We start from the raw sequence: 13599 nt of genomic DNA, 5'->3' as shown, positions 1-13599 counted from the left end.
TTTTGTTATTCACATTTATTCCTGCACATGGTAATCTCTGAAAAATGCCAACCCAATCTCTATAATTTTCAGTAATCAAAACCCAACCAATCCATATCTCTTCATCTCTACTGACACTTCTTAGCAAAAGCCATACCAACAGTCTACAAACAGGTCTCTATTAACTCATTTTTTATTTCCCTCAAATTTATTCTCCAACATCAGCAAAAGTGATTTTTTAAAAATAAAAATCTCTTACTTTCATGGCCCTGCTTACTATAAAACTCTTCAAGAGCACCCCCAAATCAATAATAAGGCTTACAAGGCCCTATGTAACCTCTCTGACCTCATCTTTCTCCACAGTTTTCCAGCCACCACTACACTCTTGCCACACTTTCAGTTAGTCAAACACTACAAGCTCATTCCTACCCCAGGGCCTTTGCAAATGCTCATCCCTCTTCTAGAATGCCCTTTCTCCCATTCTTCTTTCTTTGAAACTTTCACACTTAGTTAGGACTCCTGGTTTAAAATCACTGAAAATATTTTATCCTAAATGTAATTATATAATAACTTTTACTGAGCATTTACTAAGTGCTAGGCGATGTTCAAAAACTCCAAAATGTACTTATTTATGTAATCCTCATGATAACTCCATGAAGTAGAAATGTTATACCCTTTTGTAGATTAAAAAATAAACAAAAAATTACCAATTAGAAGTTTGCTAACTTGACCAAGATTTTACATCTGTAAGTGGCAGAGATGAGATTTGAACCCAGACAATCTGCTTCAGAGTCCCTGTTTTTTTTTTTTACCACTACAGTAAACTGATTCTTAAACATAAAACTAATAGCTTATTGTCTGGCTTCTCCCCAAACTGTAAGCATCAAGAAGGGAGAAGTAGTCAGAGGCAAAAATGAATGAAGGGCCTTATTCAGTGGTGAACAATGAGAAGCAGGAGATGCTACAATAAAATAGTTCCATGTACCCAAGAGAATGAGTGGTGTCTTTTTGCATGTGTCATAAAGAATTCTTCTTAGCAGAAGAATGAGAGCGGAATGACTGTATTTATGCGAGACAAAAATCAGTGTCTACAAACTGATCATATCTCTATTAGAAAAGATTACACTAATTTTAGAGTAAGATTATGCATAAAAAGAATGCTATTCGCCTGCCATACCGGAGATCTGGGTTGATTCCCGGTGCCTGTGATCATGGAAAAAAAATAATAATAATAATTTTTATCCAAGGAGGACTTCACATGAGTAGAAATGAATATAAGAAAATTACATATACCCTTGTTTTCCACATTTCAAATCAACTAAATATCATGAACATCATTTAATCCTTCAAGAAACTAGGATGATTATAACAAAAACTCCAAGTTTCATTACAAAGGTACTGATATAGCATTATGGCATTAAATATGTATGATGTATCTAGAAAATGGTTTAAAACAAGAACAAATCCCTAATAGCAATAAGGTCTTGTGGATTATCTCTGTAATACAGTGAGGAGTTTTACTATTAAAGTGTAGATATAGGTGTCCATCATAAAACCATTTCACACTATTAAAAATGTATTGAGATTTTTCACTGCTTCATAGCCACCAATTTTTCTTTTCTAGTTACAGAATTTGTACCCACTCACATAAGTGATCTGTGGGCCATTACAGTGACTGAGGAAAACTGTTTCCTTCTTACTCCATTTTCCTAGTAGAAATTCTAGTAATTCACTCTGATTGCTAAATACAGAATTTGACTTTTAATGTTTCTTCCCAATACCATATTCAATATCACCAAATACTTGACATACATATATGCAAAAGTTCCCTCTTGTCTGTAAAGTAGGCTAAAACAAATGAATAAAATCAGAACCAATTACTATTATAAAAGGCTTATCTGTCTTTATCAAGATGCAGTCACTCAACATCAGAAGCCAATTATGAGGAGCCTTGATACCTGCTGAAGATAATCTGACATTTTAATTATTACCCTTTAGAGAAAAAACCTGATAGGTCAAATCTCACCTGGAACTAGAATATTTCTCTATCAAATAGCATATTGTTAACAAAGAATTTTTGTTGTAGCAGTATTTTTTGTTTTTTAATACGGGCAGATACCAGAAATCGAACCCCGGTCTCCAGCATGGCAGGAGAGAATTCTGCCACTGAGCCACCATTGCACCACCCTGTAGCAGTATTCTTATTTTTATTTTTTGGGGGGTGCATGGCCTGGGAATCAAATTCAGGTCTCCCGCATGGAAGGCGAGCATTCTACCACTGAAACACCCATACACCCTTGTAGCAGCATTTTTTTGTGAAAGAATTTTGAGTTACCTAATCTGCTTCACATCTGCTAAAAATGGCTATGGTTTTATGTTCATGAAAAACAAAAAAGAAAGGGCTTAAAGTAGAAAAAGCACATACATTGGACACATACACTAAAATTTTAGCTTCTAAAACTACAAGGATCTTAATCCCTGGAAATCTTGAGGAAAAAACAAATGATTTATCCTCATATAAGAAAAGTATAATACTGTGACTTGATATTTCTACTATGATAAATGTATGATGAATAGTCTATGAATCTGCTTAAAATAGATACAGTAAAAGAAAAGGTTTAGATAAATTGAAGTCTGGAATTTCTAATTCACTGGATGGAATCTATGGCATGAAATAAATAAAAGCAATTCAGATCATGGTTTTAGTAAATGCAAAATGTCCAATAAACGAGCAATAAAAGCTTCAGTGCCTACTGAAAAGATACTTATCAAGTAAATGCACAGGAAACATATGACTTTGGTCGGATATGTGATTTAACAGAAAAGTAGGGGTTTATATAAACATATTCAGTCATTGTTTTGGAGACTGGATAAATATTCTGACAGAGTACTTCCCAAGGGTGACAGGAATATTTTGAGAAGTATCAACCAAAAAAACAAAAAACAAAAAACCCAAAGACCCAACAGGATAGCCCATATGAGAGCATTTACATCGCTCTTCTCTAATCCAAAAACAGTTTACTGAAATCTAGTGTCTGAAACTGCTTTCCTCAGATTAGATTGGCAAAGACCCTGTATTGCTATCATTTAACAAGTGCCCTAAATCTGTAACACTCTCTAAAGAGTGTAACCAAAAGATTACATGTTACACGTAAATCTCATCTACAATTGTTCCTATTAGTTCAACTTTGATCTAGGAAGAACATGATTATGCATGCTTCAACATAAGCAGATCTTATATTACTCTAAAATCTTATAAATATCCTGACCAATTGCCTTTATATGTCCAGATGTGAACAATCAACATACAAGTTTTAAAAAATAAGGGCATTCAAAAATTACCAAATCCACAGACAAAAGGTATGTAATCATATATATCAACTCAACCCACTAAAATGAGAATCTGTGCATCTTTTGGGCAATAAGAAGTTAGAGTTGAAAACTCACATAATAGAGAAGTACCTCACTCTTAAATACTCAGAAGCAATATTATAAAACACAAATGGAAAGGTACAACACAAAAAAAAGCCCTACATTTAGGATACACAACAAATTCTCTAAGTATAGTAGGAAATACTGTAATGAGAAGCATTTTAAGTCACTCCTAAACAAAAAAAGAATAGGTCTTTAGTAATAAAGAGGAGAGAGGAAGGGAATACGAATAATACTGAGAACAAACAGTTTTTCAGGGGAAAAAACTGGAAATATCATCTCCTTTGCTGGGGGATATGTACTTCTGCTACAGGGCTTCCCGTGAACTAAAAAAACCTTAGAATTTAAGAGAAGAAAAGGGGAGATCAACTGCTTAAGATTCCATATTTTGAGGACCTGTTATGAGATCTAAAATGCCAAATACCTGGTGTCCCAATATCTTTAAGTATGACACACTTTCTCTGAAGAAATTTTAGCAATCATAGGCAACATTAAAAGTCTATTTTTTCTGGTATAATTTTGAATGTCTTGTTATATGTAAAAGAATCCACAAATTATATGAATCTGAATTACATGTGAAAGATCTAGGAAGACTAAAGAAACAATTTCTGAAGACTTCCTGAGAAGCAAGAATTTCAAGGGTAGTAAACAAGGTAGCAAAGACTCAGAGCTACATTCCTCCCAAATTATTTTTTAAAATCATGCATTAACAACAACAACAACAACAACAAAACCTGTTGACATCAGATCATGACTTCTGCTGCAAGGCAGAGAACAGAAAATGCCAGGGATGCCAGCATCTTTCGCTCACACACACATACACACACAAACACACAACTTGGTAAATTTAATCACACATTTAACAAACACTTGCTGAACTATATTAATCAGACACTGTGCCTTCATTGCTTCTAGAGCAGAGATTAGTAAAGACCTCAAAGGAACAGATCTTTGAAGAAGTTTCTATTTCTGTAAAATTAAAAACCTAGCTATCTGCCTTAAACCTCGGGACAGAGAATAGCATGTCTAAAGCTAGTGAATAGAAGAAACTAGAATTTGCCTCCTTCTGAGACTAAGCCATACCTGGAAAATTATAATCTATGGATCTATGCCTACCCCAACTTTTTTTCTTAGCTTTTTCCTGAAAATTAGTTGACTAGTCTTTGCTCTACATGTGGTAAAAATGAAATTTTTAAAAATGTAATAATTGTCCTTCGCATTATAATATTAATGGTTTATTCAGTTTAAGATTTTTCATGTTTCACACCTAACAAGAATTTAAAATTATTTCTTAGAACACGACTTTTTATTTAATAATTTACAAGATAGTTTTATGAGAAAAATAATTTTTAGGAAACATTATTGTGTTACTAAACTAAAAAAATGACTTATTGGTAAAATGGCCCAATATCCACCCTCAAAATACTGACAACAGTACCATTTTTTCCCCCAGCTTTTCCCATCACATACTTACCTGTGCAACTTCTTTCAACATTTGCTACTCTGGGGATTGGAAAGCTCAGAGCTGGAGGCTGAAGTGAAGAAGGAAAGGTTGGAGGGTGAGCCATGACACCAGCCCCACACTAGGAGCTCCCCTGAGATACTACAGCAGGGTTGACACCATAGCTCTGAAGTTCAAACTCCAGCAAACGATAAGAAAGGAGTCCAACCAGAACATGATAAACGATGGGATTCTTCTGCTCTTTGAAAAATAAGGAAATCATGCTATAAAGATCTGAATGTCCAGTTCCAACATTATGACTCCCTGTTCACCTCTTCATCATTCCCCAACCCCAGAATCATCTCTTAGACTGATTCAAATTACTAATTCAAATAAAATATTTAAAAGGCAAAGCTTTCTATAACTTACACATTTTTCTGAAAAAATGCAGGGCTGGAGCTTACCTGACCATCATGAAAAAGACCACGGCAATATGTTGAAACACTTTGGCTATCTACTCCTTAGATATACTTATTTTGCTCTCCTTAGTATTCAGTAAATCTAAACAGTAAATCTAAGACTCTAGTATATGTTAGCCCTATCAATCTTAAGAATTGAAAGCTGGATTATATGGGTATTCTTAAATTCCTAAAATTGGACCAATGAGCTTTTAAAAAGTAAGAATGGGTTTTGGCATATGTACACATGTGAGGAGGAAATGAAATTCTAAAAATGTGTTCAAATCTGATTAAAACAAATAAGCATCCCAATTAAAATTTGGTACGTTAACGAAACTAGATGATAAAGAGAAAAAAATTACAGAAGGTTTTCTTTTTTAAATCAATGTGAATATAAGATTTAAATGAAATATGTGATTTATTCACTTTTATAAAAATACGAATCCTTGATTAGTAATATAAAAATATAAAAGAGGGATTTGGACTTGATTATTTTGAATGCTAAAGCTTATTAAAATAGATGTTCATTTAGGTTATTTCAAGATAACTGTTCTATTCAATGCATAAATATTGTTAATAGTGAAAAATATTTGAAAACCTTAAAACTAAATATACAGAAGTATCTAAGTAATGAGTTATGTATATGAAGCAATTAGAAATGAAACATACTCCTTCAGGAAGTGAATACAGGACCTTTAAACTACTTCTAAACATTCTGCCACATAAATTAATTTAAAAAACATCAGTGAGCAGCTACTAAACAAAATGCTAAATGTTACATATTATAATTTATACTATCATATATTATAATTATTTGATTGGGAGGATAAAGGACCATCACAAATCAAAGGGAGGAAAAGTGAAAATACATTTATAATGGCTTCACACACCATTAATAATGCCAGTAACCCTTAGTGACCTTAGCCTTCAGATTCTCCACCATTATCCCCCTTTCTGTCACTGCATTCAGCCACACTGACCTCCTTGCTGTTTCTCAAACACATCAGGCTCACTCCTGTCTCTAGGCCTGTGTACTTGTTACCTTCCAGGAACACCCTTCCCCTACATAGCCATATTTCTATTTCACCTACTTCAGGTATTGAGTTACACCCGAGGAACTTCTTGTCTATTTTATTTAAAACTGCAATCTGTTCCCTCAATCTCCTGGCATTCTCTCTCCTACTTTCCTGTTTTATTTTTCTCCATGACACACATATCACCATATCCTCATCTTACTCCACGTATGCCATTACCTAAGTGTAATTTGACACTAAATGACTGAGGCAGCGTTTATAGTACATGCAAAAACTTTCTGAGCACAGCAACTACAATTAAAAAATAGTTATATGAAAAAGTGATGCTAAATTTTATATTACTGAAACACACATGAATAAGACTGTTTTATACCTTTTCACGCTGAAATTGACAACCACTTCCAAAATACCTAATAGACTACCACAAACCTTCAGTAGTTAGAATGCCACTAACAGAAGTACCAGATAAAGATTTGGAGATTTTTTTTTAGTTAAGTTTTCTTCATTTATAAAACTTTTTTCTTGTTAGATGATTTATATTATTTTTTAAAAGCCATTTTGAGAATATTTCAGATTTACAGTTTCATGTGATGTGACAACACACATCTCTTTTTTCTGTCACAAAATCTCCCTAAAAGAATTCCTAATCAGGGCCACTGGGCTGTACTGTAAAATTCATGGGAATGGCACTCCTTGGGGTTAGTTAGCTGTATAGTGGGTGCAATGTTTGAATAAATAACCTAATATAGTGGGACTAACACAAATAAAAACATGTACTGTTTACCTGATAATAAGTACTGTTCTGAACACTTTATATAATACTACCTCACTTAATCTCAATAAAACCTCTATAAGATAGTTACTTTTACCTCATTATTTTCCAGGTGAAGAAACTGAGGCACAGAGAGGTAGAATCTCTAAAGGAGTTGGATCCAAGATATTTTCCTATCACACTCATCAGAATACCCAATTTCTGTAATCTCAACAAGAAACCAAAGTTTATTCTCTAGAAAAAAATTAAATGGATAAGCTCCAAAAAGTAGTACTAAGAGGTAAGGCATGGGCTTGAAAACTGAGGGATGAAGTAAAAATACACATTTTGAATTGTGGGATCTTCGGGCCTCTTTCCTTACCGGGCTCAGAGAATACTGCCAATCAGATGTAAGAAATGCCACTCTCTCCTACCATCTTAAAACCCTAAAGCCGTGTAAACTTTCTGTGGAGAAATTCAACGACGCCAAAGAAAGGAAACATTCCATGCTATCTTAAAGCAGCCCATCAGTGAAATGTGCGACTCAAATTCAAGTTAACAACCTCTGCCCCCAAAAATGCAGATGCCACTTAAGTTTTCCTTTGTAAGCAATAAATGCAATAAATACTTATGAAGTAATATGAGTATGTAATACCCGTTTCTCTTAAAAATTTCACTCAGTAAATGTAGCATTCATCCATGAATACTGCCTGTAGCAAGCACTTATTAATGTGGTTTTCTAATATGATTTTCTATTTTCCTCATTCCTTCTATGTTTACTAACTAGAATGCTTCTATAAGTAAGACAATCAGCTTCTATCACACTGTTAAATATAAACTGAAAGTCAAAAATATTTATAAACTGGCCCAAAGTGATGAGGACAAAAAATGAAGAATAATGGTCAAACCCAGGATTCATCACTCTAACAACCATATCTTTTTCAGCTTTATTACAGTGCCTTGATCATGGCAGAAAAGAATAGGTTTAATAGTTCATATGACCCAAGCAGTCTCATTTAGCATTTTTGGCCCTAAAAAAAAAAAGAAAAGAAAAAGCTTTTACCTTTTTTTATCCTGGGAAAAATATCTTCCTATTTTCTTTATCAGTATACTTACAATCATTTCTTTAATACACTGAGCCAGAATAAGCAATAAAAACATAATATACCATCCTAATGCTTCAGAATATAAACTTTTTGAGTAAGGGGAATTAATTAGTAAAATTATTACCTCAGCTAAGAAGATGACTGCTACTGTATTTATGGACCTATTAGATTCAGGGGAACTCTTAAGGGAGAGAATTCAAAGAAGTTCAAGGAAAATAGTATAAATTTTTGCTTTAAGTTAAACAGAATCACAGTTATGATGACCTCATATTCAAATAAGAATTTATTCACTGATTTCTATGGTTTTATGTTTCTTCCCAAATGGATTTAAGTATTGAGAGATAGGTCTCATATTAGTTTGAATTTAAGTACTGAGATAGGTCTGATATTTGTTTTGTACTACACACTGCACAGTGTCTTGTACAAAGCATTCAAAACTTGAAAGAATATTTTAAAAAAATACTTATTCTCTTTTTCAGGTATGGTTTTTCTTCCATCTTCTCAACTAAAATATAAGTTTAAAAAATGAAATCTTGGGGCGGGCCGCGGTGGCTCAGCGGGCAAGAGTGCTTGCCTGCCATGCCGGAGGACCCCGGTTCGATTCCCGGCCCCAGCCCATGTAAAAAACAAACAAACAAACAAAATATAATAAAAACAAGAAAATGTTTAAAGATGTTTCCCTTTCTTCCTCCCTTCCATCCTTCCTTCCTTCTCTCTGTCTTTCCTTCCCTTCCTCCCTCTCTTTAAAAAAAAAAAAAAAAAAAAAAAATGAAATCTTTAAGATTTCCACTTTCAGTTAAGATGAAACAGGAAAGCTTTCCATCATCTAAAATTTTTTTTTTCAAAGTGGATAAAAAGAAAAATCTGTCAACTTTGAAATTTTATATCCAGCAAAACTATCTTTCAAAAATGAAGGTGAAGGGCAGGTGACAGTGGCACAGTGGCACAGTGGCAGAGTTCTCACCTGCCATGCTGGAGACCCAGGTTCGATTTGCCTGCCCAAGCAACAAACACCAAGAACAACAACAATTTAAAAAAAAATGAAGGTAAAACAGACTTTTCAGAAAATAAAACATAATAGATAGTCATCATCAGAACTGAATTATGAAAAATATTTTTAAAAAATCCTTTGGACAGAATAAAAATGATACAACAAAAAGAGAAAGGAGGAAAAAGAAAGGCAAGAGAGGGGATAAAAGAGAAGAAAGGGAGGAAAAAAGGGAGGGAAAGAGAGAAAAGGAAACCCATCAAACCTTTTCAATTACGGATGATGCTAAAAACAAGAAACACTACCACCATACCCCTAAAACATTAAAATGAATAATAATATATAACAGTAGATCAATATAGGAAACTAATCTTTGAGGAAGTGAAATTTCAGCTAAGACCCAAAGAACGATTAATATGGCAGTATGGCAGACTAAAGTAAAACCAAAATGTTCTACTTAAAAACAACTAAAAATGCTTCATGGAGCCAATTAACAAATATTAATTAAATATCTACTATATGCCAGCCACTATTTTCAGATAGGTTAAGAGTAGTGAACAAAATGTCAATGAAAACTAACAGAGACTACATTTTTATTTTTAAATGAATTGTTTAGGGAAAGAGGGACACAAAACCAACTAAAAGGAAGAATTCAGGGAAACCAGCAAACTTATGTCCACCAATTTACCAAAAGTGGTAAATTTACAAGAAGACTTTTTCATAAAGACTACACCATAATTATAAAAACCCCATAGTGAAGAAGGCAGCAAAAAATGCTGATTTTGTTCTTGATGCTAAGAAGGTGAAGGGACTCTCCTCTGAGAATCTTCAGCCATGAGTCAGCCCAAATTTACATTAACCTGTGTAGACTGGAGCTTCAGACTGTTATTTTTAACTGGTCTTGAACTAGTAGGGCTCCTAGGCAGCTGGCAAAAGCAAATACAATGAGAGGGAGGGGTAAGGGGGTGGGATATATGAGTTTCTTCTTTTTATTTCTTTTTCTGGAGTGATGCAAACGTTCTAAAAATGATGATGGTGATGAACACACAACTATATGATGATATTGTAAGCCACTGATTGTATACCATGTATGGACTAAATATATGTAAAGATTTCTCAATTGAAAAAAAAAAAAAACAAAGGACAAGGGGGAAAAAAAAGCAAATGTAAATTCCCTTGGGAGAAAAGTCCTTCTACTTTGTCATCAAAGAATTCCCAGAGTTATAAGAAATATAAGGTGACAGTTTAACATATACAAGGAAACAGGGCACCATAAGCAAGAAGCAACACAGAAGATATTAGAATAACCTATGGCAACTTCTAATTGTTGGACATATCACAGACAGAACATAAGAATGTATCAAAAATTAAAGAAATAAAAAAAGAATATATTAGACTCCAAGGAAAGGCCAACGTCTGTCATGTGGGGAGGCGTGTGGCTGGCATCTGTTGGTCCTGGTTCCTGGTTCCACTGCCTTTGGCTTCTGATTCCAGTGGCTTTCTCTTTAGGTGTCCAATGGTCCTGACTTAGTTGCTCTGGGGCAAAAGTCTGGGTTTCCTCTCTTAGCTTAGTATTTCAAGGAGGGGTGCATGGTGACATCTGCTGGGGTCTGATGCTTGTCTAGCTTCCGTCAGCTCTCTCAGCTCCTGGTTTCTACTGGCATTTCTGCATTTCCAAACGTCTGCACCTAAGCTTGTTCTTAAATGTTTCCCTGTGTTGGCTCTTTTGGGGATTCCATTGGGCTGATCACAATCCACCCTGGATGGGTGGAGTTGCATCTCCATCTAATCAAGATCACACCCACAGTTACTGTGTCACATCACCATGGAAGCGGTCTAATCAAAAGGTCCCATCCTATAATACTGAGTCAAGATTAGAAGAACAAGGCTTTTCTTGGTACATAACAGCTTCAAACCAGCACAGTTAGGTACCTAAATATTTATGATTGTTATTTGTTCTTGATAGATTGCCCCTTTCATTAATATATATTGTCCTTCTTTGTCTCTTATAACAGTTTTGCATTTCAAGTCTATTTTGTATAATATTGGTATAGCTATCACAGCTCTCTGTCTCTATAAATCTATTCCTCTCAATCTCTTTCTCTCTTTTCTAGTTACTGTTTACATGAAATATCTTTTTCCTTTCTTGTTCTATCTATTTGTGGTTTGGGGTCCAAGATGAGTCTTTTGTAGGCTGCATATAGATTTTTTTAAAAATACTTTTTAAGCCATTCTTCTAATCTGTGTGCTTTGATTAGGAAATTTAATCCGTTAACATTCAATGCTATTGCTGTAAAGGAGTACTTATTTCAATCATTTTATCCTTTGGTTTTTATATGTCAAATCTTTTTCCTCTTTAGTTACCCTTACTGATAATCTTCACTTTCACACTCTACTCCAAGTCCCTCTCTCTCTCTCTCCTGTCTTTTCCTTTCACCCTACAGAACTCACTTCAGTATTTCCTGAGGGCTAATCTCTTGTTAATGAACCTTCACAGTTTCCATTTATCTGCAAATATTTTTAACTCTCCCTAATTTTTCAAAGACAGCTTTTCCAGCCAAAGAATTCTTGGCCATCAGTTTTTCCCCTTCAGTCCCCTAAATAAATATACCTCTGTCTTCTCACATTCACGGTTTCTGATAAGATATTAGCAGTTCATCTTATTTCAGTTTTCTTATATGTGGTGAGTCACTCTTCTCCTGCTGCTTTCAGGATTCTCTCTTTATCTCTGGCATTTGACATTCTGAATATTATGTGTCTCAGGATATAGTCTTGGGGTATTTTGCACTTCTTGGACATGTGTATTTATGTCTTCCATAAGAATTGGGATATTTTCTTCCACTATTTCTGCAAATCTTCTTTCTCCCACTTTTCCCTTCTCTTCTTCTGGAACATTCATAACAATTATGTTTGTGCACTTCTTGCTGTCATTCAAATCCCTGAAACCCTACTCAAGTTTTTCCATTCTTTTCTTTACCTGTTATTCTATCTGTATGAGTTTGATTGTCCTTGACATCCAGAGATGAAAGTCTCCCTGACAACGCAGGATATAACTTCCAGGTATGAGCCTGGCCCTGACATTGTGAGAACAATGCCATAAGACCAAAAGGGAGAAAAGAAGTGTAACAAATAAGGTATCAGTGGCTGAGAGAGTTCAGATAGTCAAGACTCTCCTCTGGAGACTAATCTTATGCAAGCTTCAGCTAAACACTGCTACCATCATGGTTTGCCAAACCCCAATCAAAACCATTCCTGCCAACCCTAATGAACACCTAGGGTGTTATATGAGATTCTACAAAGTTCCATGCACTATGATTACTTTCCAGAAACCTACAACCTCCAGATATGTTCCTAGGCCAGAAAAGACGTGAAATGCAGAAAGGCCAGTCTCTCCAAAACATCAGCTAGTTCCATCCCTCTATTCATATTATCGACAACCCCTTCCAACATGAAAAATTTATAATGGGCAGAGTCCAAATAACCCTAAAGATTGGGAGAAAGATCAAAGCAGAAATTATACAAAGAAGATAGGGTTTAACAAACAAATGAGTATGACTGCCAAATCATTATACTGATATTTCTTAGTCTCCAGTGTCTTGGAGCAGCTAGAAGTAAAAACCTAAAACAGTGGAACTGTAACCCATAACAAAGTCTGAAATTTGTTCTACAACTAATTGTTGCAGTGTGCTTTGAAATTTATTGTGTTTTTGTATGTATGTTATTTTTCACAATTAAAAAAAGAAATGTGAGATATCTTTACATGTCAACAGAGAAAAGGCAAATTTACAAGGATAAATTAGAAAAAGCAACAGTATGAATGGATTGATCTTAGTCATGAAAAAAAGCATGCTTATATGTTTATTATGCATAGAAAATATTTGAAAGGATTCCCAAGAAAGTATTAAAAACAGGCAATTTTGAAGAGTAGGATTTGGGGAATTTTTACTTAATAACTTTTGACTATTAATTTTTATAATAAATGTGAATTATTCTTATAAATAAAATAATAGTTCTTAAAGGTGAAAAAAAAGAATATATTAGAGCTTGGTTCTAAACAAAAGAATAAATAAATATTGAGAAGGGAAATACATAGGTACATAAGATTTAAACACAAACAAATTATGGTATAATGGAAAGAGAACAATTCACTCTCTAATTGGTCAATATGCAATATGCATTTTAATCAAGCTTACAAACAACTGGTATCATACTGACTACTTCCTCACAGCTCAAAGAAATTTTATGAGAAATTATCACCACAATGGAATTACATGAGAAATCATCAACAGAAAGATAACTAGAAAAACTTCATAAATTTAGAAATTTAAAACACTTAAGATATTTCTGAGGTTAAAAAAAAAGATATCATAAGGAGGGTAGGAAAAGTAAAGAAGAGGAGGAGGAAAACAG

The 13599-nt window shown here is 34.2% G+C and overlaps 1 protein-coding gene across 10 annotated transcripts in view; it reads right to left on the bottom strand.

Moving 5' to 3' along the window:
* Nucleotides 1-13599, bottom strand: part of CNOT2 (CCR4-NOT transcription complex subunit 2) — a 118375-nt gene that overhangs the window by 48910 nt on the left and 55866 nt on the right. For 4 of the 10 annotated variants that reach the window (XM_077111421.1, XM_077111422.1, XM_077111419.1 and 1 more), the window contains one exon: nt 4886-4943. The exons of the other annotated variants lie outside the window; for them this stretch is intronic. Coding sequence is in view for 2 of the 4 variants with exons in the window: in XM_077111419.1 (XP_076967534.1) it covers nt 4886-4906 (21 nt within the window). In the remaining 2 variants the exon portion in view is untranslated. The remainder of the gene's footprint in view (nt 1-4885; nt 4944-13599) is intronic. 10 annotated transcript variants of the gene reach the window in all.

This window comes from Tamandua tetradactyla, chromosome 7 (assembly GCF_023851605.1).
Source record: "Tamandua tetradactyla isolate mTamTet1 chromosome 7, mTamTet1.pri, whole genome shotgun sequence".
Classification (NCBI taxonomy): domain Eukaryota; kingdom Metazoa; phylum Chordata; class Mammalia; order Pilosa; family Myrmecophagidae; genus Tamandua; species Tamandua tetradactyla.
This window is presented reverse-complemented; position numbering and strand designations above follow the sequence as displayed.